General features: G+C 44.3%; 1 protein-coding gene across 1 annotated transcript in view; it reads left to right on the forward strand.

Moving 5' to 3' along the window:
• LOC126198570 (acetylcholine receptor subunit alpha-L1) overlaps positions 1 to 27,295 on the forward strand; it is a 580,573-nt gene that overhangs the window by 521,647 nt on the left and 31,631 nt on the right. The window contains exons 6-7 of the mRNA XM_049935001.1: positions 4,311 to 4,654; positions 16,017 to 16,454. Of these exons, the coding sequence (XP_049790958.1) occupies positions 4,311 to 4,654; positions 16,017 to 16,454 (782 nt within the window). The remainder of the gene's footprint in view (positions 1 to 4,310; positions 4,655 to 16,016; positions 16,455 to 27,295) is intronic.

A 27,295-nucleotide genomic window follows, 5' to 3' on the forward strand; every position in this document is an offset into this window, starting at 1 on the left:
GGCCGCCGGTCGCTGGGTTGTCCAGGGTGACAGGTAATCCAAATGGTTCAAATGGCTCTGAGCACTATGAGACTTAACACCTATGGTCATCAGTCCCCTAGAACTTAGAAATACTTAAACCTAACTAACCTAAGGACATCACACAACACCCAGCCATCACGAGGCAGAGAAAATCCCTGACCCCGCCGGGAATCGAACCCGGGAACCCGGGCGTGGGAAGCGAGAACGCTACCGCACGACCACGAGATGCGGGCGATAGGTAATCCCTGAAAGTTGGTATTCTCGACACTATCTTGACACTGTTGATCTCGGGACTTTGAATTCCGTAATGAGTTCCGAAATGGAATGACCAATGCGCCTAGATCGAACTACCATTTTGCGTTCAAAGTCTGTTAATCCCATCGGGCGGCCATAATCACGTCGGCAACGTTTTCACACGAATCCACTGTGTACAAATGACAGCTCCGCCTATGCAGTGCCACTTTATACCTTCTGTACGTGGTGCTACCGTCATCTGTATATGTATACGTATAATTATATATTAAATAAAAGTATTAGTTTTTATCTGCTCTAATAACTCTACAAATCTGTACACGGAATTTAATTTGCATACGAACATTAGTTTCAGATAAAGTTCTCCCAAGTGTTGGATGGCTAAGGCTGGGTCAGTACCGTGGTCACGGCGTCCTCCAGACCTATGGATTTCTTCTTGTGATGGGAGATGAGGTGGTTGGTATACGAGACGTATTCGTGAGACACCTGGCTATTTTGAGCTCAGTACTCCGACGCCAGTTGTACATTAATGTAAATGGGGGACATTTTTAGCAACATCTCTAAAACAATATTCATTACAAAACAGTATGACCAACATCTCTGAATGTCACTAACGTCAAAACTGTCATGGGAAGGGAGCAGTGAAACGTATACCCATAACATTTTTGTCCCGTGAAACAGCGTTTCTTTATCTTCTCTCAACGCTCTAAAATTTTATCCACTAAATTTTTTTTACGAATTGTCTGTTGTTTAGTAATGACCACATGAGCCACAAAAATAGGAGACTTCACTAAGATAATAATCATTGGTCTTCGCAGTTATTTGGATGCCAGCAGTTACCTAGTTATAGAACGCATGAGTTGGTTATTTTGGAAATCCCGTAAGTCATGTAATGGAAACTTGTGTGAACACAGAGAGGAAAGAACTATAAACTATTTGTAAACTGTTTGCCTCTGAGGATTAATACTTACGGAAAGAATCCTGGTAAGATTATATGAGCTTTAATTATTTATTACACTTCCCAGTAGATAAGTTTAAGACTCCATGGCTTATGTGATTTTTAAAGGAAATGAACAACATTTTTCAGTACCGTCTTAAAGAAAATACAGAAATGATGCTCATATGACCTACTCATGTTTGTATTTTCAGTAGAAAATTTAACATTCACATCACCAATAAACTGCGCGCAAGTTTCACAAGAAAGTAATTTCAATACTTGATGATACATGGAACTTGCTTCTTAAATGAAAATGAAAATAAAAACTCCCACTTCACTACTTGTCAGTGGTACTCCAGTTATATTTAGTATTCCAAAAACTTTTAATTTCCTCTTCATTAGACAGGTATTTATCCGCCTTTCTAGGACATACCATTTTCTTTATATCAGTTGGAATACTACAGGACTATATCGACTGGCATTGTAATGGTGCTGCCATCGCAGTTTAGAAATCTGAATGTGTGACGTACATGGCCATTAATGCACTGATTAGATCTGATTACACCAAAATGATCCGTCGAGTAAGAAAAATGGTTATATTCTGATGATTTCCCACCTCGAGGCACCACTCTACAGTGGGATTCAACAGAGGGTAGTTTTCTAGAGCAAGGGAAAAGTGGCTCAAATGGCTCTGAGCACTATGGGACTTAACATCTGAGGTCAGCAGTCCCCTAGAACTTAGAACTATTTAAACCTAACTAACCTAAGGACAACACATACATCCATGCCCGAGGCAGGATTCGAACCTGCGACCGTAGCAGTCGCGCGGTTCCGGACTGAAGCGCCTAGAACCGCTCGGCCACCACGGCGGGCAGAACAAGGGAGGCCACCAGGTTTTATAAGCAACAGTACAATTACGTTCTTGAACACTGACTGTGAATCTATTATTCCTAAATGCATTAGAAACCAGTGGCGCATACTCCATCAATATGTAGATATTATCACATTTCCTGTCACCTAGTATTAAGAACAAATAATTACATCATAGGTTATCCTTAATATGAAATAGGTTATACACTCCTGGAAATGGAAAAAAGAACACATTGACACCGGTGTGTCAGACCCACCATACTTGCTCCGGACACTGCGAGAGGGCTGTACAAGCAACGATCACACGCACGGCACAGCGGACACACCAGGAACCGCGGTGTTGGCCGTCGAATGGCGCTAGCTGCGCAGCATTTGTGCACCGCCGCCGTCAGTGTCAGCCAGTTTGCCGTAGCATACGGAGCTCCATCGCAGTCTTTAACACTGGTAGCATGCCGCGACAGCGTGGACGTGAACCGTCTGTGCAGTTGACGGACTTTGAGCGAGGGCGTATAGTGGGCATGCGGGAGGCCGGGTGGACGTACCGCCGCAGTGCCGTAGGATCCTACGCACCGCCACTTCCCAGCAAATTAGGGACACTGTTGCTCCTGGGGTATCGGCGAGGACCATTCGCAACCGTCTCCATGAAGCTGGGCTACGGTCCCGTACACCGTTAGGCCGTCTTCCGCTCACGCCCCAACATCGTGCAGCCTGCCTCCAGTGGTGTCGCGACAGGCGTGAATGGAGGGACGAATGGAGACGTGTCGTCTTCAGCGATGAGAGTCGCTTCTGCCTTGGTGCCAATGATGGTCGTATGCGTGTTTGGCGCCGTGCAGGTGAGCGCCACAATCAGGACTGCATACGACCGAGGCACACAGGGCCAACACCCGGCATCATGGTGTGGGGAGCGATCTCCTACACTGGCTGTACACCACTGGTGATCGTCGAGGGGACACTGAATAGTGCACGGTACATCCAAACCGTCATCGAACCCATCGTTCTACCATTCCTAGACCGGCAAGGGAACTTGCTGTTCCAACAGGACAATGCACGTCCGCATGTATCCCGTGCCACCCAACGTGCTCTAGAAGGTGTAAGTCAACTACCCTGGCCAGCAAGATCTCCGGATCTGTCCCCCATTGAGCATGTTTGGGACTGGATGAAGCGTCGTCTCACGCGGTCTGCACGTCCAGCACGAACGCTGGTCCAACTGAGGCGCCAGGTGGAAATGGCATGGCAAGCCGTTCCACAGGACTACATCCAGCATCTGTACGATCGTCTCCATGGGAGAATAGCAGCCTGCATTGCTGCGAAAGGTGGATATACACTGTACTAGTGCCGACATTGTGCATGCTCTGTTGCCTGTGTCTATGTGCCTGTGGTTCTGTCAGTGTGATCATGTGATGTATCTGACCCCAGGAATGTGTCAATAAAGTTTCCCCTTCCTGGGACAATGAGTTCACGGTGTTCTTATTTCAATTTCCAGGAGTGTATTTCACCAATCTCAACATTAGAAACCAAAACGCTGGAATAAGTTAATAGTTACTTATAATTAAGTCATGTATCATTGGTAAGTACTAGGCTAATAAGAAAATTTACTTGGAACGCAGATAACAATTTTGTCGATACACTACTTAGTTTTATTGTAGCCTCCATATGGAGTTTGTTTCATTCCGGCTGTTTCTGTTTAATTACACGTATATACGTGTGTATTTTTTAATTTCTTTTTTTTCCATTTTTGACACTCATCGCTGTCGTCTGAAAAAGCCGTGATTGCACTGCTTGAACAATCAGAGAAGCTTCTGTCACGAACCCGAAACAGCGTGCTTCCCGCGATTCATAAAATACGCATGTCAACGACATTCTGTAGCGATAAAATGGTCTGTGATTCACGGAGTTTCAAAACCAAAGTAAATATATATGACATATTCACGGAGTTTCAAAACCAAAGTAAATATATATGACATATTCACGGCAATTTTACAAAGCACAGATAATCGACTTCTACAGTTAATGAAGTATCTACCCTTCAACTTTTATTTTGTGACGGAAAATAGAATTGTCAAAAAGAGTGATTCGAGAGGGTTTTAAAACTAACCGATTTCAGTTCGTTTCGGGGCAGCTAACTGTGCGAGTGATGGTACAGCGCAATAAGAGGTGGAAAGTTAGTGCTGTTAGTGGAGACCTACTTGCAGCTGCTACAGAGTGGTCCCGTGCGCGGCCGCTGTTGCAGACATCTTCTTCAACATCACGCTGCGGCGCAAGACGCTGTTCTACACGGTCAACCTGATCGTGCCGTGCGTCGGCATCTCGTACCTCTCGGTTCTCGTCTTCTACCTGCCGGCCGACTCGGGCGAGAAGATCGCGCTCTGCATCTCGATCCTGCTGTCGCAGACCATGTTCTTCCTGCTCATCTCCGAGATCATCCCGTCCACGTCGCTGGCGCTGCCGCTGCTCGGCAAGTACCTGCTCTTCACCATGGTGCTCGTCGGGCTGTCCGTCGTCATCACCATCATGGTGCTCAACGTGCACTACCGCAAGCCCAGCACGCACAAGATGGCGCCCTGGGTCAGAAAGGTGAGCCCCGTTCTACACGCTACCGACCTACTCACTATTTCGGACATTTCATTCGAACCTGTCACACCTTCCGAATTAGGAACAATCTCTTTAAGTTCAGAAATTAATTTATAGCATCACTCAGTAATAGTCATGACACGTCACATTCACTGAATTGAATATGCAATCACAATACCTATGGTTATTGGTTGCTTAACTCAATTTTCTTTGTGGCAGAATTTCGCATACAAACCTCCTATTTTGTAGGTCGGTAAGCTCTTCTATTTTCGTAAATGTTTTACACTTTGTTTCCCCTGATAGATCATTGGTTAGAAAAGTTACGTACGTTTACCCAAGGATAAGATGATGCCTCAGATTTTCTGTACGTGTGTACGAATCATCCTTGAAAGGTAAAAATGTGATGCTCGTAACTTTCTGAAGTAAGATGACTTTAAATTGAAAAGCAATATATAGACAGTATTGTTATTATGGGCTGTCACTATCCCTAACTATCCTTACAATGCTTCCGCCATGAAGCCCACCCCAAGTGCTGATATTCTATTCAAATTCGCGTAGATCCTCTGTATAAAGAATAAATGTGGCGCTTACTTACTCTCAGACCCCTGAATGTTTCGACAATAATGACAGCAATTTTTTTTTCAAACAGAAAGAAAGAGAGCACAATTAAGGAACGAATGGAACGAACGCTGCTATGTTCAAGAGTAAATCAGTGTCTCCATTCCTGTACTTGGCGAAATTTGCGTCGTTCTTCGTTTTAGTTTCCTTTGAAGTATTTCCTGGGTATGAAAATTAACAAAATTTTACACCTACATGACATAGGACTTTTTTTATTATTGTGAGATTATATTATATCTAGTTATAAGGCTGTAGGGATAAAACTGTTCGTTTTACTTGAATTAATCTAAAATAATGTAGACTGACAGTACGTTAGCACTACTACTTTGCCGCATTATTGGTATATTACGAATAACGGTACTATTGTAAGAGTGATGAATACAGTCATCAGAACGTGGGCCTATTGTGATGTGCAACGAAACTACAGGTGGGGTAGCGACAGGAGGCCTCATTTCCGCTTGGTTCCTCCACACATACTCCTTTCATCATACTCGATGTCATATTGCCAGAGGGACCTGCGATCGCTGTGCAACATCTCAGAGCCAAAGATAGGAGCTAGATTTACTAGAAAAGATGCAATAGATTAAAAAACAGTGCCTGTTGCTGAGGTTTTGCTGTATCAACGGCGAACATGTAGTGAGCTATATATTTTCTTCCTATTTCGTTATTTTGTGGGGGTCACATGGAGAAGAGGTTTGAAATTACATGTACAGTTTACCGGAAATCGGTAAGTCGTCTCATTCTCAAATGCTGGATGAAAAATAGTCTGGAAAATTTGCATGCTGTGAGTTCCGCTGTCTTAGCACATGTATACAGTTTCTAACTTCAATATTTGAATTATGGTGTTAAACCTTTAACATTATATGAGGGGTGGTCAAATAAAAACTAGACAGGTGCTAAAAAAAGTAAACAAACCGTTCATAACTTCAAAATTAATGCCCATAACTGTTAACACTTTTATTCTATGGAGACAAGACGGTCACTGCCTTCATGGAAAAATGTTGTGGACGGAACCGTTATAGTACCCAGTTGTATACCTCGTCGTCGAAGTAAATCGACGGACGCAAATGTTATGTATTTTTTTTTCTTTTTTCCGGGCTCCAACAATATGGAAATCACATAGTGAGGTATCTAAATTCAATAGAGAATATATAAGGTCTTCTAAGCCTACATAAAATAACCTTGAAAACGTGTGGATGGGCCCACGTGGTAAATTTATTAACAGCTATGGCGATTACTTTTGAAATAATGAACAGAGTACGTACTTTATCCCATGTGTCTCATTTCATTTGACTGCCCTTTGTACGTCGGAATGTGCAGATTATGACAGCATTTTAAATTTTTAAATTTTCAATAACTATGCGAAGTAGGGGAGACTGTTGCACGTAGCAGATAGCGTACCCAGGAACACATGATATTTCTGGGTATGTACTTCTGTCTAGTGACTGATTTTAGAATCTAATGAAGGATTGCGCCACTAGTGACTGGCATAAGGAGTTTCTCATATTTCCTACAATTATTGTTGTTGCTAGACGTGGGATTATATTTTACCCAGCATTTGTAAATTTTTGGATTTGTACATATTTAAGAGCTATATAATATATTAAAATTATTTGGAATATATTATTAGTTCCCTAGTTATAGAACTTTGTGACGTACAATACTATGTATTTTTAAAACTGTTTATGCAGGGTGCGATCATTCGAAGAAAATAAGTCTAGTAAACATGGGCTACAAAGTACATAATATAAGAGCTATGTGTTGTTGTTCAGTGGAAGAGACGTGTTTCACAGTGGTGAAGATGGACAACTGCTCACACCTCTTCAGGTATACATTTTAGAGCCCACGTTTACTATACTTATTTGCTTTGAACGATTATTCCTTTCGTATCCCCGAATATTGCCCAAACCTTATGGGACACCTTGTATAACGCTAAGTCATATTTCCTCATTCAAGCGCCATCCTGCACCTTGAAACAGAAGAAGGTTTTTCTTACCATGAAACATTTGATATTAGAAAATTAACTGAGTTTTGTTAATATCTTAACAATTTTACCTACATAAAAATGGGAATTTCAGTCAGTTTTACATAGCTTCAACTTCAAAATGTATTTAACTTATAACTGATTTTAATAACATGTCTGCATAATTTGATTTCACTTAGAGAGTACTGGTGTTTGGCAGAGTGATAAAGTAACAGAGACTTTATTAAATACATCAGTGACAAAATTTTCTGCATTGCAACGCTTTTAAAATTATGGAAATATTGTTTTCACATTTGGAAAAAATCTTAATTTTCCAGAGGAATTTATTTAATTTCAGAAATGGACTGCAGCACATAAAATTAATAGGCTACCATCATTTAACAACGGAATAAGAGACTATTCTACATTTCAACTATTATTGGTTTCTCTGCCTAAAGCTTACTGCAGTTAATTAAAGAGAGTTTTACACCGAACATATTTCACTTTTATTACAAAGCATCTTCTGTGGTCATTCTGGAAGTATGGACACATTTGTTTCTACATTTTTGTTTTGATAGATTAGAAAGAGTGTCTCTTTATGAAGTTGGTGTGGAATTTACTTATGGTGTACCTCCCACTTGTTTACATATTCTGCAAGCTACTGCTTTTTCCTTCTTTTTTAGCTTGGGTTGAGATCGAAAGAAATGTGATAACACGACATGGGGATCCGGGAGTGGTGGTGACTGAGACAAAAATGCAATAACAGCTAAAAATCTTTATTATTTTCCCAACAACGAGTGTCTGCTTGCAGGAAATAAGTACACTTGCCAAACATATATATTAAATCAGTGAGCAAGAACAATTATTTTACATACGAACTTCCAGCATAATGGAGTAGCTTGGATTAGCAACTTCTGTTAATCAATAGAACGATAAACCAGTGCAAATTCTTACTTCTTATTCATTTGAAGACTGGGCCGAGACCCATTTTCAAATCATGATAACAAAGTCGAAAATTGCATTTTCGCAGATGTCAGAAATGTGCAGTGAAAGTTTACAGTTCATACAGATAATTATTTTGTAAATAAATATTTAGCAATTTTTGAAACAATCTTCTTTTTAATTTCAAACCAAAGCTTGGAATCACAGTGTACTCAAGTGGGACACATAAGAAAAGTGCGAATATACATAAGACAATACAGCTTTAGAAAAAAAAATGTAATTCTTCAAAAACTTAGAAATCTTAAGCGATAAACAAAAAATCAACTATAGCCCGTAATCGTGAAATATTATACGGAACACATGGAATCATATGACCTTTGTATTTTCTTTTGAAGTCCTTCAATAAATAACCAAAGCGATATAATCTCAAACACTTGACAACCAGTGAAGAAGACTACTAAAGAGTGACTATGTAAACAAATACCAAAGACTTTTTCTTAAAAAAACACAGTACCTTTCATGTACAGGTCTTCCAGAGGACACACACAAGCGGGTGCAGGTGACCCCTAGGCGTTCGCTATATATACAGCCAAACGTGTCCCGGTGCAGGACGCGTAACAAGAGCAAACACACTTTGTAAGACGGAGAAAGAATCATTAGCCTTGAACTCGTGGAGTTATTAATGGGTACAAGACCCCATCACGAACACTTTACTGAATTTTTCTTAATAAAACAAGACCCGGAGTGGTCGGGTAGGTGGTGTTGCTCAATAAATTTTATGAACGTCCTCAACCACAAATAAACGTATATCATAACTGTAGAAATCTAAGAGACTGGAAGAAAAATCTGTTGTTGTGCTCATTTAACCCTTGGCGAAAACAAAAATTAATTGAAGCATGGAAGAAATAAGATAGGGCCCATGCATTGAGAAATCGCTGTCAGCACTAATACACAACGTGATGATGTAATGCCAAAGAGACCTCAAAGACAAGATGGCACAAGGGGACTCACCATTTTCAACCGACATCTATACGAAAGTAGTCAGAAAGTCTACGAGCAGCAACAGGTGAGCCTGTCGACAAGGAAGCACGAACACCGTACGTGGCACCCTCGTGTGAACCTCTGTCACACGTTGCCCGCTTCACACTTTCGTCTGACATCCGCCAGTGCTCCCGTAACCGACTGTCCATTCGATTCCTCGTGCATCCCACCACCACCCCACGGTGCTCCTAAGCTGGCACTTAACATCTCTCGAGAACCAAAGAACCTTCTCGTCCTGATAGTAGGAACTCACACGCCCGTAAGGCATATTCTGGACGTGAGTCTTTTTTGCCTTTTTGCACTTTCTCTTACGCAGCCTTGGGGTCAATTGCATTTCACCTCACTTCAGAAATAGAAGTGCAGTTACATCTGTTCGCACTCAGCACGGTATTGCTGTATTTATGGTTGTTCATTTGATTTTCGTGTAGGCTGTGATCGTTGCCTGCCTTTTAATCTTTTAGAAAAGTTTATATTTAATGTGTGTGTGTGTGTTTGTGTGTGTGTAGGGAAGAGAGAGGAAGAGAGAGAGAGAGAGACAGAGAGAGAGAGACAGTGTATTATTGAAGATGTCTTACATGATCAGCGGAGAGTATACACGTGTATTAAGCAAGGAGATGCTAGAAGTGCCCCACTGCATTATTCAAGTATTTCTGACACCTATTTTGGAGATTGTTCTTTACACTCTGTAGTTCCCTTTGAGAAGTGACAGCAGTTTCTTGACGAATGCTGGTTTTAAGTTCCTCTAAATCCTGTGGAATTCACTTGTACATGTTCTATTCTAACGTCCCCAGAATAAAAATCGCAATAGGTTAAGTCGGGGGAACAGGGGGTCTCATGTGGTAAATGTGTCTTGAAACAGGTCATGAATCTCATTTAATGACAAGCTGGCTCTGTGTGCCACCGCAGAGCCCTGCTGATGGGCCGCGAAGCACGTTCTCTCTCACTTAATTGGTCAACAAAAGGCAGCAAAATATTATCTACATATCTCGCCCCGTTAAATGTTTAAGGGAAAAGGATAGGGCCTATTATTTTCTCACCACTAACATCATCACATCACACTCCTACTTTCTGAAGATTTACAGAACTGCAACCTTTTTGAAGGGTCATCCGGTTTAAGTTGTGGCACTTAACCCGGATGCAGATATTTTATAGGCTTGTAACTTGGTAGCCAACCCTCCGGCTCGTGGGATCGTATGGTTCATACAAAATTCCCATTTGCTGAAAAATATACCGAACGTATTTCCAGGAGGCCTTCCACCAGCATGTCCAGAGTCATGTGGAGATGCTTCTGTAAGCACTGCATGTGGCTGAAGCTTCCTGGAAGATTAAAACTGTGTGCCGGACCGACACACGAACTCGGGACCTTAGCCTTTCGCCGGCAAGTGCTCTAACATCTGAGCTACCTAAGCACGACCCGTCCTCACAGCTTTAATTCCGCCATTACCTCGTCTCCTACCTTCCAAACTTCGCAGAAGCTTTCCTGCATACCTTGCAGAACAAGCACTCCTGGGAGAAAGGATATTGCGGAGACATGGCTTAGCCACACCCTGGGGGATGTTTCCAGAATGAAATTTTCATTCTGCAGCGGAGTGTGCACTGATATGAAACTTCCTGGCAGATTAAAACTGCGTGCCAGACTGAGACTCGAACTCGGGACCGGCACATAGTTATAATCCGCCAGGAAATTTCATATCAGCGCACACTCCGCTGCAGAGTGAAAATTTCATACTGTATGTGGCTGTCTACCTTTCTTGTCAGTAACACCGTTTCACGAAATTTATTGAAAAATCGATGAATCTTGTTTGGATTAGGAAATTTAGTATTAGGAAATTGCTGTTGAAATATCTCCTTATTGCACGTGTTGATGCTGTACGCAAGCATAAATCACACATGAATACTCTTTGGTTAATAGAATACTTGTATTACCTACCCCGTGTCACTTGATACTTTTTCACTCAGTACAGTATATTGCGTCGCCTAACAAACACGTAATTTCTACACACACAGAGGCCTCGCCAGCGGAGACCGAAGAGACGCGCGCGTTTGTGTCAGCAAGGTGGGACTATGAACGACATTTTCTTTCAGTGCGGATGCACACTATTCCCTCTCTCTTACGGTGATCAGGAACTGCGAATAAGGGGTTTAAGTGTGTCACGATGTCAGTAGTGCGTAACAGGCTGGGAACTTGAGTTAGAACGGGAGCAAGTTCAGATGGCTGAGGTAATAAAGCGATGGCCCGCGTCAAGTGGGAAAGGCAAATTAAAGCCCTGATCCAACATAAATTTTCATCTGTTACCACCGACACATTTCAGTACCCACATACAGCTAGCGTCATTAAAAACTTTGAATGGTAAGGAGTAAAAGTATTGGTTCGCCGAATCTGCGAACAAAAAATCGTAAGTAAATGGCACATCAACTTTACAAACAAATACCGTTTCTAATCAGTAACTGCCAAAATGTGCAAAAATATGTAAGCCTACTTTCAGAATGTCCAAAGAAGATGCAGTAAGCTTACGATAGGGGAGCTAATAATAATTGACTCTACCATCTGATGTGAAAGATGGCCATGCAAATAAATTCAGAAAAAAACAGAACACCTTGAATGACTAGAGATAGGCCATTCATTTCCACGCAACATATTCTGCAGAAAGATTAGCATTTAAGTCACTCTGCTCAGCATGTGTCCAGTTGCCTAGTAGCCACACGGTCCGTCATGGGCTCTGATAACTTGTGCCATGCGTGATGGAATCAACGTGTATAAGGCGCGACTGGCGTCCTGTGACAAATCCATCAATGCTGCGTTCACCTGGTTCCGAAGTTCGTCTGTGGTAGTTGTCATTGGGTCACAGTGCTGCAACCGCCTTTTCACCGTATCCCACACGTTTTCGATTGGTGGCAAGTCTGGTTACCTGGCGGGCCAGGGCAAAAACTCACATCCTGTGACATCAAGAAGGCACGTCTTCGTGGAGCAACATGTGATCGTGCGTGCCTTGGTGAAAGGCGTCTGGGATGTTGTGCGGAACGGGCATTGCTACGGGTCACAGGATGTAATTCACGTAGCTCACACTGGACACAGTACCCTGGACACACACCAGCTGTGGTGATGATGTTTGGTTTGTGGGGCGCTCAACTGCGCGGTCATCACCGCCCGTACAAAGTCGGAATTTTTTCACATTCCAATGTTTTACGCACTCCAGTATAGCCACAATCACGAATGATGATGGTGATGATGGAAGGATGATGACAACACAAACACCCAGTGCCTCAGCAGGGAAAAATCCCCAACCCAGCTGGGAATCGAATCCAGGACCCCGTGATGCAGAGGCAGCAACGCTAGCCACTAACCCACGAGCTGCGGGCAAAACCAGCTGTGATTTGTCGTTGTACCCAATAGCATCCCACACCATAAGGCTATGAGTTGGTGCTGTGCAAACGTAGTCAGAGTAATGCCACTCCCCCGTCTGAGGCGAACCGAAATACGGCCATAATTTTAAAACAAACAGAATCGGCATTTGACCGAAAACACTATCTGCCTCCAGTGTCGTCGTTCTGTACGCCACTTCCATCTGGTGTGTATCTGCACATTCGTTAGCAGTAGGCGGAGAAGTGGATGACGCGTACGTAACCCATGCCGTAATATTCGGGGACGTACTGACGCCCGCTGATACTGTATGATGTGTTACACTTTCCCACTGTTGCGCCTGAGCCGAGGAGGATGCAGATTTGTCCTGCAATGCAATTGGGTGAGATGTCGGTCTTCTCAGGGGATGGTGTGGGTAGTACGACCCGACCCATTTTGTAGTGTTATGTGGCCTTCCGTGAACCATTCGGCACACACCCTACACCGTCCTGAAGGATTTTGTCCTATACGAGCAGCAGTTTGGCGGGGGGATGAGCGAGGTGGTGCAGTGGTAAGCAAACTGGACGGTTCAATCCCGCGTCTGGCCATCCTCATTTAGGTTTTTCCGTGATTTCCCTAAATCGCTCAGACAAATTCCTGGATAATTCGTGTGAAAGGGCACGATCGACTTCCTTCCCTAATCCGATGGGACCCATGGCTTCCCTGTTTGGTCCCATTCCCCAAATCAACCAGCTAACCAACTGAATGGATGCATCACATTCTCTCATGACAATAATGTGCCACTCTGATTGGACGATACGATTTGCACATACGTCTGCGATCTATCTTGCACGTTTGTCCAAATCTCACTGGTCGATTACCTTCGGTTTACGACGATAACGAGAGCTGGAGGCATTTTTAACCGGTAGGTGTTGCTGCACGGCGATATAGATGTCGACCTTGAAAACGCAGACCAACATGGTTCAAATGCTAATAATGTTTGCTGAACATACTAAAGTGCTTGTTATTTGAATCATCTCTAGTCGTTCAAGGTGCTTTTTTTTTTAAATCAGTGTAATGTAATATTTCCACTACGGTGTTCGCTATAGTCTGAAAAGCATTCCATGATAAAACATAGAACACTTTCGTTTTCCCTGGAATCTGTTGTGCAGGCAACCTGAAAACGGGATTGGGGATCAGGGTGACCAATTTTTTTTTTTTCCTTTATTGAACTTTCAGTTCCCACCATGGTGCGGGCAGGCATCAGCATAGGTGCTGCTCTTCAGCGTAGAGATGTTACAATTCTACAGGAGGACATTTAAAACAATAAAAGGGAGAAAGATGGTTGAACATAGATATAAACAAGGGGGAACATAATGGTTCAAATGGCTCTAAGCACTATGGGACTTAACATTTGAGGTCATATGTCCCCTAGACTTAGAACTACCTAAACCTAACCAACCTAAGAACATCACACACATCCATGCCTGAGGCAGGATTCGAACCTGCAACCATAGCAGCAGCGCACTTCCAGACTGAAGCCCCTAGAACATCTCGGCCACAGCGGCTGGCAGGAACATAATGGCAGAAAGTATCCAAAAAAGGGGTGACTGTAAAATGGAGTTAAAAAAGAGAAATGTATTTTACATAAAAAATCCACACATTGTGAGAATTAACAGACACATGTTCGAATATGGCAGGAGCATAAAAAGTTGCAGAGCGATTGAAACACCACATGATGGGGGGCGTAGCTTGGAAAAATCACGGACAGCAAAACTATACACAAGTCGAGCATACAATTAAAAACCACACCACATGTGTCACTGTAGATCTGCACCGAACAGAACACTGACACAGCACACTCGATGATGAATAAAAGGCTGAAGGGATCTGTCAGGGGTGGGGATAGGAGGGAGGAGGGACTGGAGGGGGGAAGGGGTGGTATTAGAAGGGCAGAGGGAAGGGGGATGGGGGATGGAGTGGGAGATGCACTGTAGGAGCTGGGGAGGAAAAGGATGGGATAGGAAAACAGCCGAGGAGGGAGTGCAGTGACTCAGGGGGGGGGGGGACCGTTTACAGGGAAGGAGGGGATAGGAAATGGGGTCTTTGGACTGTAGGGAGGGGTGGGGGGAACGAGGCCGGGCTACAGTTGGTAAAAAGGGTAGATGTCATGGCGAACATCATCTGGAAGGGGATGGTTGGGTGACCTTTTTTTTTTTATCTTTATTGAATTTCGATTCCCCCCGAAGGGGGCGGGCTGGCAGCAGCTTAGTATGCCGCTCTTCAGCCTACAGACTTTGTTTTAAAAAGGTGAAGATAATGTATAATAAAAATAGGCGATGAAATCGGAGACTTCAATGGTAACATGGCAAAAAATATCGTGGAACTTAAAACATAGAACAAAGGGATGATGATGCTAATAAGATACATATGAAGCAGACTGGTAAAATAATAGACAGACAATTAAAAAACACTGCGACCGTCTGGTTTCTGTTGGCAAAAGACATAAAATTCACACCCAGCGACAGCATAGTTTCTGTTCGCACCACTTGGAAAGACGAAACAACACTGAACATTCACTGAAACACTGCACTAAAAGGTTGGCAGATATGACATACCACAACCGATAGCAGGTGGGGGGAAACTGGACAGATGATGGGAAAATAAAAAAGGGGGGAAGGAGAGGAAAAGTGAAGGGGGTAGGGGAGAAAGGAGCCAATGGGGGATGAGGACCCATAAGAGGGGTGGGGGGTGCTGGGCAGATGTGACATGGAGTGGGGAAGGCAGAGGAGGGGAATACAAAAGGACTTGGAGGTGGAGGGTAGGGAGAGGTTAGGTGGGGAGAAACACAGGATGGAAAGGTGGAAGAGGGAACCCAGGGAAAGGACGGAGGAAAGGAGGGTGGGTGAGGATCAGAGTTGATAGGAGGGATAAATGGAGGGAGAGAGGGCATCATCTGGGAGGGGGAGTTGATGGGAACCACCTTGGGGAAGGAGATGAAGGATGGAGAGATGGGGGAGGGGGAGTTGATGGGAACCACCTTGGGGATGGAGATGAAGGATGGAGAGATGGAGGGTAGGGGTGGGGGGCACAACAGTGAAGGCGTGGCAGGGGGCTGGGACAGGAGAGGAGAGGAGCAACCAGGGGGTGAGGGGGATCAAGGAGGCAGAAGGTGTAGGGTATGCGGAGATGTTCGAGGAATAGGAGTAGATGGGGGAAAGGAGTGAGGTCATAGAGGATCCGCGTGGGGGACAGGAGGTGTATACGAAAGGCGAGGTGCAGTGCATGACGCTCAAGGATCTGGAGGGACTTATAGACATAGAATTTGGGGGGGGGGGGGCGTGACCAATGCAGACGTTCAGTAATAAAGGTTCGTTTCCCCCGTTTCCTCACGAGCGCACTGTTTGACGTGAACGTCGAGTGAGTGCTGATGCTGACCGCTTGCGCGTGGCCGGCCGCAGGTGTTCATCCGGCGGCTGCCGAAGCTGCTGCTGATGCGCGTGCCCGAGCAGCTGCTGGCCGACCTGGCGAGCAAGCGGCTGCTGCGGCACGCGCACAACTCCAAGCTGAGCGCGGCGGCGGCGGCGGCGGTGGCGGCGGCGGCCGCCTCCTCCTCGGCCGCCTCGTCGCCCGACTCGCTGCGCCACCACCACCTGCACCAGCACCACCTGCAGCTGCACCACCTGCAGCGGCCCGGCGGCTGCAACGGCCTGCACAGCGCCACCAACCGCTTCGGCGGCAGCGCCGGCGCCTTCGGCGGCCTGCCCTCCGTCGTCGGGCTCGACGGCTCGCTCAGCGACGTCGCCACGCGCAAGAAGTACCCCTTCGAGCTCGAGAAGGCCATCCACAACGTGCTCTTCATCCAGAACCACATGCAGCGCCAGGACGAGTTCGACGCGGTGAGTCAGTGTGCGGCCGCGTGCTCGCTGAGTTTTCTAACAGAACAAAATGGGCCCCTTGCACTATCGAAATTTAAAACGACACTGGCAAGAATAAGCCACATCGACGACGGCTCACTTGTTTTATCAAACTCCGACTTCTCTACAGTTTTTGCAGTTAAAAGGTAATTACTTTTCAAGAAACAAGTCACGACCACACAATATCTTATTTAAAATGACCGGTTTCGGCACACACAGTAGGCCCTCTTCAGATTGACTGCACCAGCCGCCGAGATTAGCCGAGGCGCTGCAGTCCTGGACTGTGCGGCTGGTCCCGGCGGAGGTTCGAGTACTCCCTCGGGTTATGGGTGGGTGTGTTTGTTCGTAGGATTATTTAGGTCAAGTAGTGTGTAAGCTTAGGGACTGATGACCTTACAAGTTAAGTCCCATACATTTGAACACATTTTTGACTGCACCATTTGCTGGAGCTGGCTACGTGCTGAGCAGCTGCATATTCTCAAGCTAATAGTTTATCTTCTTCACAATGTGCAGCTGCTCAGCACGTCCGCAGCTCCAGCAAATGGTGCAGTCAATCTGAAGGGGGCCTACTGTGTGTGCCGAAACCGGTCCTTTTAAGTAACTGATATTTTGTTATCGTTGGTATTTCTTCATAATTAATTATCAACAGTAAGTTCACTGACACTCACAACCATGTTGGTTAAAATCGGGATTAAGAAATACTACATAGCATTTGTTTCAAATTAAACACCTTCCATCTATCTAGTTTCCAACGCGTTTTAGAGTTTCACTATGCCATCTTCAGGCCCCTGACTGACGTGTAGGGAGATTGTACCTCGATTGCGTTCAAATCATGGATCATTAATATTGATATCAGTCGATTTTTGCTGCAGTGATGACTTTAACATCATCTGCCGAGACGCTAGAAAACTAGACGGCTGGAATTTGTTTAATTTGACATCCTGTATCAAACAGCCGAGTTTGCAACTGTGTCTAGAAAGATGGACATACAAAGACTGTTCGTATCTGAGTCGGTTTCTTCGCCAGTCACAAACAATACTCTTTCTCAAGTCGTTACAGCGCTTCTAATTTAACATTTGAAGTCACAAGTTTCCATTCCGTTGTTACAGCACTTAGTTTTAGTCATATAACCATAAACATTCGACAAATAAAACGGAACACAGCAATGGACTTCACCGACAGACGATAATAAACATAAAACACCACTTTGAACATTACTTATGCTTCTGTAAACATATTAAAAACCCGGAGAAGCCTATGTGTGGGCTCACTGGCTCTGTCACAACAAAGGAGTGCTATGAGCCAGTCGAGAAAACGGATCAGGGAACGATACACTATACACTATTTAATTTTTATTTTGTATGAGGATTGGATTTAAGGGAAAAGCGTTAGTCCCACACTCGAAATATCGAGACTCTATTGTAGCAGCGAATCTAGAAATGCCTCTTAGTTGCTAAATATAGGGTCCAACAGGTACAGTAAGTACACATATTTCTTTTGTAAACAGAATGGATTACTGAGCACCATTTCATCAATAGTTACAGCTGTTATTAGTAGTATGTTTTTAGGTTGGTTAGTACATCCAAGCACATATAGCAAGAACAAGCCTATAATGCCTATTTTCCGGCGGGCAGAGGTCAGGTGGTGAAGTGTGGACGCAAGGATACAAAACGATTACATTGAGAGAAAGAAACAATCAAGACACTGATGTGTGCATATATTAAGGTACCACATATAAAACGTTTGTATTCATACCTGTTACACCCGGCATGTGTGGAATTTATATTTACATCCTAAACCCCTTCCCTCTTCTGTCTCACCATCTTCTTTTCCCCATCTCTCTGTCCATACCCTCCTCCTCCGATGTTTCACTATACATCACCACCTCCCCCTGTATCTGTCCATCTCCTCATCCCCTATGCCTCTCAGTTTCTGCCTCCTTCCTCGCTCTTCATCTCCTCCGTCACCCTCTCCATGTCCATTGCCCTCTCCATCTGTCTATATCCTTCTCCCCTTCCCCCCCCCTGACCTTGAGCCTTGTTTATTGAAGTAAAAAAGCCAAACTTAGAATGGGAATTGAAGCTGCATGAAACCAGTGAGTATAACGGTTAGTATCATTAGTTTAGAGTGTATGACTGAGACGTCCGGAGATGCTGGATCTGTAACGTTAATAGCTTCAACGCCGATATTGTACACAGTTTTAATTTCCGAATGAATAGGACTACATAGTTTTGGACGATTGAGATTACATAGCTACAGCTTTACTGTTTTCTGCAAAAGCGATGGCGAGTGAGAAAAGAGAAGAGCAAATTATTATGCATACAATTTTTTAAAATGATGTAGAAATAGAAAGAATATACAGGGTAAAGAAAAATTCACGCACTCGGACGTCGCAGCGCGATTCGTGACATACTGGCAACAAAAAAATGTCTTTCACAAAATTTAATCTTGTCCACATTTGCGGCAGTGAACGGATGTTCGTGATAGGCAATCTCGCAACAATGTAAACACATGTACGGTAACTACCTCTGTCAGCATGCAGGACTACTGCTGTGCAGTTGATGCAGTGGCTACCGTTTTGGGTTAGCATGCATGAGGTCGAAGGTATGATTCTGGGAGGAGGCGTGTTTATTTTTATTTGCCAATTTAATTCTGCGATATAATACTGTAGTATACACCGTTTCTTATGCCACAGGTGTCCCACATTATTTACATTGTATAGCGTTTTGTAACGGTGAACGTAACAAAAACGTGGTCAGCCAAGTCACTAATAGACAGTTGAAAGAAATGACCTGTTGTAGGACAGAATAATTACAAAAACGATATCAATTTCGAGATGCTGAAGATAAAATGTAAATGTCGTGTGTCTAGGGTGTCCCGTCGGGTAGACCGTTCGCCAGATGCAAGTCTTTCGATTTGACGCCACTTCGGCGACTTGCGCGTCGATGGGGATAAAATGATGATGATTAGTACAACACAACACCTAGTCCCTGAGCAGAGAATCTCCGACCCAGCCGCGAATCGAACCCGGGCCTTTAGGCTTGATATTCTCTCTCGCTGACCACTGAGCTGCCGCGGACGGACGATGCTGGAGATGATTGCACAGTTAAATAACTCAACATCTACATGCCCTGTTACCGTAGTTAAAATTGATTGCAAGAAAAAAATAATACCACATATTTTCACAGCACAGCATTTGATTCCTTGCATTGGTTTTCAAGAGAAAACCTGCACACTGTTTTTTAAAAAACTATTTAGTCTATTTCGATCTGAACGTTCGGTAGAGTATCTAGTAAAAATTTCGCTCAAGAACTTTTCGACATTTTTGCTAACTACGTCCCCCCCCCCCCCACACACACACACGTAGTTACCATACATGTGTATTAAAATATCAGAAAAATAAAAACTACAGCCTTTACTCATCCGTATGTTTATTGGAGCAGCCTGTAAAAAACTGAAGTAAATAGGTGAATTACTTTTTAGGGAATATTTAAGAACGTTTCGTCTTTATATTTTAGTACAGACAGATACATATATATTTTGCATATGTAAAATTATGTAGCCTATATGTGTATAAATATTTATTAGAATAACATGTAAAAATCTGAATTAAGTGGATCAACAGCTTTTCGAGGTTATTGAAACAACGTAACAAAATAGAGTCTACGTCATTCATAAAGTTTATTACCGCATTTTTTAGACATCCGAGATAAATCTGTGAAGTACTACTGGAGAATTTTGATAACAACGTTAAACAACAGTTCGGCTTTATCGCCGTTTATTAACAGTATAGTAATTGTATAACACATCGACAGCTAATATGCTTGAAAATAGCCTGTGAGACCGAAATTGGCCGGTCATGTAAGGTACAATGAACTGAATATTTCGGAGAAAATAGTCGAGGTGGAATGCTTCAAAACGTCCTGTAACAAATACAGTATACTGCTGTGGTGCCCAACATGAAGAAAATGATCGACAGTCGACACTTGGTGAACATTAATAAAACAAACTGCAAAGACGAGTACCTGACTGGAAATGGAGGAAAAAGGTCCTATGAACAGTGTCCGGAAATGGACGGTGTGCGTACAACGACAACAAATCGTCTCGGAACACAGTACCCATAATCGTACTTCGGCGTACACTAAAATGGCGGGCCACTTGCCTGGGACTTATCCTAGGGTTCGTTTCAATATCCCGTAGAACCTGGTCCTTCGAGTCTGGTGTACGTACAGTCCGTCGCCTCTCTGCACGTTCGTCTGTCTGAAAGGACCCATGACCACACAAACGCCCAGAAAGGGCTTGAAATATTGTGGTGTCTGTCAGGGTACTGGTTTTGTTCTTGCTGTCTTTCGACCGTTTCCATGTGATTGATTCAAATGGTTCAAATGGTTCTGAGCACTATGGGACTTAACTGCTGAGGTCATCAGTCCCCTAGAACAGAACTACTTAAACCTAACCAACCTAAGGACATCACATACATCCATGCCCGAGGCAGGATTCGAACCTGCGACCGTAGCGGTCGCGCGGTTCCAGACTGTAGCGACTAGAACCGCTCAGCCACTCCGGCCGGCCCATGTGATTGGCGAGGACAATCTCGGCTCGTTGCCTACTTGAAAACCGGACCATTCTACTGCTTGCAGTACGCTGCATCAATTATATAGCCTGAAACACACAAGGAACATGTGGTCAGAGGAAGCGTCATTCGTGAGCGCCATCTACCACGACAACGATGTGTTGTGTACATAGTTCAGCGTCGTCAGCGCGTCCACAACTTTCCCACTAGAGCGCACCCCGCTAAGCACAACAGCGCAGGCGCAGCGCTCGTCCGTCTCCGCACTACGCGAGATGGCGCTGTCTCAGATACGGACTTAATTCTGCTTCCGCCGATCCGCGTATTAACATGTAACGCAGCCAGTGACATTGCTGCTAACGTAGAACCTTTTCTCCTCGCGGATCACACTCGCGCAGTGATACCTGAACGCTCGAGGTATTATAACAAGTGTACAGACCTCCGATTATTCAGTCTGCATTAGTCTGTACCAGTCTGCATTAGTCTGCATTAGTCTACATTTGTCTGTACCAGTCCATAGTCAAGTCTCAGTCTGCGCCTAATAAGATTATCATATTCCTGTACATAACCATGAAGAGAAATGTCAACTATCAGAGACAGGTGAGAATAAGATTAACGTACCAAGGCCAAAGGAACTTCAGATTGTCAATTGTAAACAGCATCCAGAACCAAGTTAAGTTATTTTTATGCTTGTTATTATTTTAATAAATGTGTGTGAAAATTAATCCAGTTCTATTTAAAGTTGGTCACCGTCAATCTGCTACTCTAAGCGTGCAAGTGGCATTTCTATCGTCTGACCTAACTGCAAAAGATAAACACGCCTCGATAAGACCACGAGACATATTGCTGACACTCGCCTACTTCGTTAGAGCGACAAGTCAAATAATCTGATGGTGTGTGTACCGATGGTCTTACAGTACGCACACCACACGATGCATTTCCGGACACGTGTTCATAGGACCATTTTCCCTCCATTCCCATTCAGGAATCCGTCCCTACAGTTTGTAGGTTTTATTAATGTTCTCGCTGTGTAGTAGTATAATTCGACGTTTGAGCAGGACTCTTAAAGACACATAAGACATATAAGTTTAAATATCTGGGTCCCTCAATAAATAATTCCACAATTTTTATACAGCCATTAATATACATAATGGACAAAATAAAGCGACCAGGAAACATGTTTCACGGACCTTAAGATAAGCAACCCAACTTACATCGTATGCCACGGTCACAGATGATATAATTTGGGTTGGTCTGTCCAGCTTGTAATATTTTTCTGCCCAGTTTTATTTTGTCAACACTCATAATAGCAAAACGCCAGTTTAGGTGCTTCAAATTTGATGTTTGTTCTGCCCGTGTGCGAAGTTTCGAACCAATCCAACAGATGGCAGAGCCGTAGTGAACCCTCAATATGGCGCCTATGTAAGACACCCGTTACAGGCAACGTGTTGCAACTGAGTTCTTTGCTACGGAAGTGGGGACCATGGTGAACATCTGTAAACTTTGTCTGCTGTGTATGCTGTTGAACCAGCTGATAGGGGTGCTGTTGTCCCGTCCTTGAAAATCGTGCAGATGCCATTATTTGCGCAACTTAATACATTAGAATTAGGCAGTTGACTTGATACCTCTACAGTTACAGGTTAACAGTGGAAGTGCAATGACTCAGATATCCATATGTGTGCTAAAAGTGGATCCCATGAATGCTGACTTCAGACAAAGAAATGGCATTTCATCTGCACTGTGAGCAGTTTTGAGATCAATGGAGAAACGTTTGCTACGCCTGCGCTAGCAGGACAGTGCGGATTAAGTTGTGGAAAGGAGCCAAAATAGGTTGCTGACAGTTGCAATCAACATACAAACTTTATTCGTCCACACGCCATATTACACAAAATTGCAAAACACTCAAAACCTTAATCAACCTCCCTTAACTAACTTCAGATCGGCTGAAAGACACATTCAAAATGTAAGACGCAAGCCCTAAGAAAAAAATTAAAATACAAGGTTCTTCTGGAGGTTTGACCCAAAATATTTTCTAAATCTTTAATCTAAACAGGCTGAAGGCCTTAGCACTTTAATTTAAACGGAACTCGGATGGAGGCCGCATGTCAAGCAATAAGAAGTGTTTCAATCAAACGGCAGAATGGCTTATCTTAAAACATTTCAAGCAAATTCGGCTGAAGGCCCCATAGCAAAGCATTACAATCTTAGGGACATCAGTTTGAGATATTAAACTCGGCTGGAGGCCACACATCAACACAATAATTTAACATCTTAAGGCCTTAAAAGATTTTTATGTAAAAGTTGGCTGAAAGCCGCATATAAGGAATAACAATCTTATGCCTAAAGGGCGAGACAGGAACATTAATTCAGGATACTTAAAAATTCGGCTGAAGACCACAGATCAACCAAATAACTAAAACTCAAACAGGGAAGTTACTATGTAACAGACACGGAACAGCGCACAGAAGTTTCCAAGGGTCGGCCTGGAATTGTAACACTACAGCCCGTTTAGGCGAGACAGGCAGCCTGACCAACAATCTCTAAATCGGAAGGCAACCCAACCGACAGACAGCCGACGAACCAACCAACTACCTGATTTCGGTCACCAGACCAAAAACACTACAACCAAAATGCCAGCGAGACGGAGAGACCAGTAACACTAGTTCTCAAATATTGGTGTGTTAATAAGCAATGCAGAATGACTACTAACATACATGAAAATCGCAACGGCTTTGGAACTACACGCCCTAGCGGACGGCATCAACACGGTAAGAAAACAGTCACTCGCTGCTCTGTCGCAACCGACCAACTGGCCACTCCAGTACGCAGACAGCATTACAGCATTTAAAGCATTGCTCAGTTGAACTGACACAGGATACACAGTGTTCCACGAAACACTGCCACAAGAATCTCGAACACTCGTAAAACGAACCCCTGACGAACAACTAGAACAATTCAGAGGCGGACACACACACCAAACCGAAAGACGGTAGGTGACGAAACACATGTCGTCTGACCAGACGACCGACCAACAACCAACCAAGATCGTTGCCACTCGAACGACGTGTGTCAGCAACGGTTGGGCGAGTCTGGACTGTCCGGAGCTCCCGGCAGCTCCAACCCGACTCAGCCCGATGTCCGTGCGGAACTAAGGAGACTCAGCGATCCGGGCACACTGGCTCGGACCCAGTATACAGAGGTAACTCTTGCCCATTGGCCACGACGTCTCCGCACAAGAAGGAACCGAGCCACGTACAGCAAGATGGTCCAGTTACGAGGCCCAGAAACGGTCAAAGGACCAAACACTTGTCGCCCAAAGAGGCGACCAACTGAACGACCGACCAACGGTCGATCCCGCTGCCATCTCCGTCCGTCGGACAGTTCATCCTGTGTCGCGGGCGGTCGGCGAGTACCGGCTGTCCGCGCCTCCCTAGCGCTCCATCCCCGACTGATGCTACGTCCCGACTACACTTCTGCCGCGTTCGAACTCAACGACTGCCATATCCATATAAATATATAGTTCTGGCGATACCGGCAATGACCTTCTTCTTCTGTGCGGATGCACACATATTCCCCGAACTCTTACGGGACTTGGAAAAATGTCTTCCATGAGTAATGGGTGTGTTGGGGTGGGACACTACGAAAGTAGTGTGTAGACATACAAGGTGAGTCTCCCGGGAGGCGTGCGCGAGATAGTCCCTGCAGTCTCACTATCTTCTGTGTCCTCGGTGGCTCAGATGGATAGAGCGTCTGCCATGTAAGCATGAGATCCCGGGCTCGAGTCCCGGTCGGGGCACGCATTTTCACCTGTCCTCGTTGATCTATATCAACGCGCGTGCGCAGCTGACAGTATTAATACTAATTTCAACGACTGCCAGGTCCGAACTGCCACACGACACACGACGACCGGGAAGTAATAGCCGTCCAGCAAAGCTAATACGGCAGGGCAAACATCGTTACGCGCTGCTGCTGCCACTCGCGGGCAGGCAAGACAGTAATTCAGTGACACCAGTAACTGAAATTTAAAATGACGAAGCGACCGTACGGTAAAACAAGACGTTACATAATAGATGGCACGAACCCGAACCACGCACGGCTCAGCGTTTTAGCTATGAATCGTATGAATTAGTACAGCTGACGAAATCTGAGCTGGAAACGAAAGGGTAGTCGCAGCAGTGACACCACTTGCAATCTCCAAAGCAGAACAAATTCCAGCACCGTCTGCTAACGAAGTCGTGATGTCAGTCTTTTGGATGGTTTGCTAGAGTCGTCAGGCATGACTTTGTGGGTCTTCGTAAGATTTCGATTCATCCGATACGTAACGACACAGATCAACAAGTTTCAAGTTTAGCTTACGCATTAACGTTTATCGACAGCGAGGTGATGGATGGTCCGCCTCAGAGATACTCTACAAAGATGCGCTCCGGTATGAGATTTCAGTTCTGACCAAAATATATAGAATTACTTCGGTGGCTCTGTGCTCCCTTCCATCATCCATTACTCGTTCTAGAAGACACAGCCCACTTTCACAGACTATTGCCGAGTCATTACATCCTCTATCCCCTCAACAAGGATACTATCAACGATTTGAGAGTTATACGATTTTGCAGTGCACGTGTTGTTTAGAACTACGATGCACGCATTCATGCCCGAAGGAACAGGGATTGTGTCGGTTACAGCTGTTATGAAATACATGAAGTGAATTTGCACTTGTGCATATAGACAACCATCATATACTGGAATGACGATAATGAGTATTTGTGCTGCACCGAGACTCGAAGCCGGATTTACAGCTTATGGGGAACGCTCGCCTTACCATTAGGCTACCCGAACACGCTCCACCGCCATACCCAAACTTCCATACGTCATCATCGGGTCCGGCATATATTTTCGCTGTCGTCATTCCATTATACAGCTGATGATTGTACATATTTGCAACGGCTAACACATTTCGTGGATGTAAGAGCTGTCTCTTGGTATAATGCAATCCAATGCTGGTATTCCACCACTCCTGTTTTAATGTCTCTCTGAATTTCTCAATGTGAGAGTGCTAAACACGTCATACACACGCGTCTCTAATTACTCCCTATTTCCTCGAAACATTTTCTTTACCTGAATTTCGTTCTCATCTTCACCTATCATCTGCAAAATGTTGCACCATATTTCGGGACCAACTGAAGAATGATCGCACTGCACCGACGTTAAGTACGAAAAAAAGCAGAAATCAAAACACACAACGATGTTACGCCATATCTCATCGCGTATGACACTTGAAAATGGACATGATACGATGGATATCGTCCTTCTTATGGGCGTAGAGCTACTAGCTAGTTTAGTTCACAGAAGACTTACGTTCTTCACACGGTGGTGATGCCGCTTTCTGAAAATCATCATCACACTGCGTCGTTTGAAGATAACGAGTGCTTGCGACGTCCTGAAACTTAAGCACCCGTAGAGGTTTTGTGAATATATTTTACATAAACTTTTGGGTATGCGAAACCTTTCAATCGATGGGCGCCATGTTCATTCGTCGTCAGCATATAACACATGCAAGGAGCATCGGCCGTGAGGATATCATTAAACGTAACCCAATTACTTTCTCCAGTTTAACAACTACGGTTTAACGTCTGACAAATTTTACATGCTAAAGACATATGTGCAGTCGGACCGCCGGCCGCGGTGGTCGTGCGGTTCTAGGCGCTACAGTCCGGAACCGCGGGGCTGCTACGGTCGCAGGTTCGAATCCTGCCTCGGGCATGGATGTGTGTGGTGTCCTTAGGTTAGTTAGGTTTAAGTAGTTCTAAGTTCTAGGGGACTGAAGACCTAAGATGTTAAGTCCCATAGTGCTCAGAGCCATTTGAACCATTTGCAGTCGGACCGGGGGCTTAAAATAGATGCAAAAGCACCAGAGGATTAAGGGACGGCTTCATGTGCATGGTTATGTGTTCTGAGATTATATAAATGTTATATTTACAAACTATGTATGTCGTTGTTCTAGGCTTCAGTCCTGTAACTGGTTTGATGCAACTCTTGACTCGTTTGATGCAACTCTGGTTTGATGCAACTCGAGTAAAGTAAGCAAGTTCAGTTGTATGTAGGTTGGAGTAGCTACGTAGAGATGCTTGCACAGAATAGATTAGCGTCAAGAGTTGCATCAAACCAGTTACAGGACTGAAGCCTAGAACAACGACATACATGTTGTTGTTGTTGTTGTGGTCTTCAGAATTTCAAAGAGTGTAGTTGAGTCAACTTC

This window comes from Schistocerca nitens, chromosome 8, assembly GCF_023898315.1.
Source record: "Schistocerca nitens isolate TAMUIC-IGC-003100 chromosome 8, iqSchNite1.1, whole genome shotgun sequence".
NCBI lineage: Eukaryota > Metazoa > Arthropoda > Insecta > Orthoptera > Acrididae > Schistocerca > Schistocerca nitens.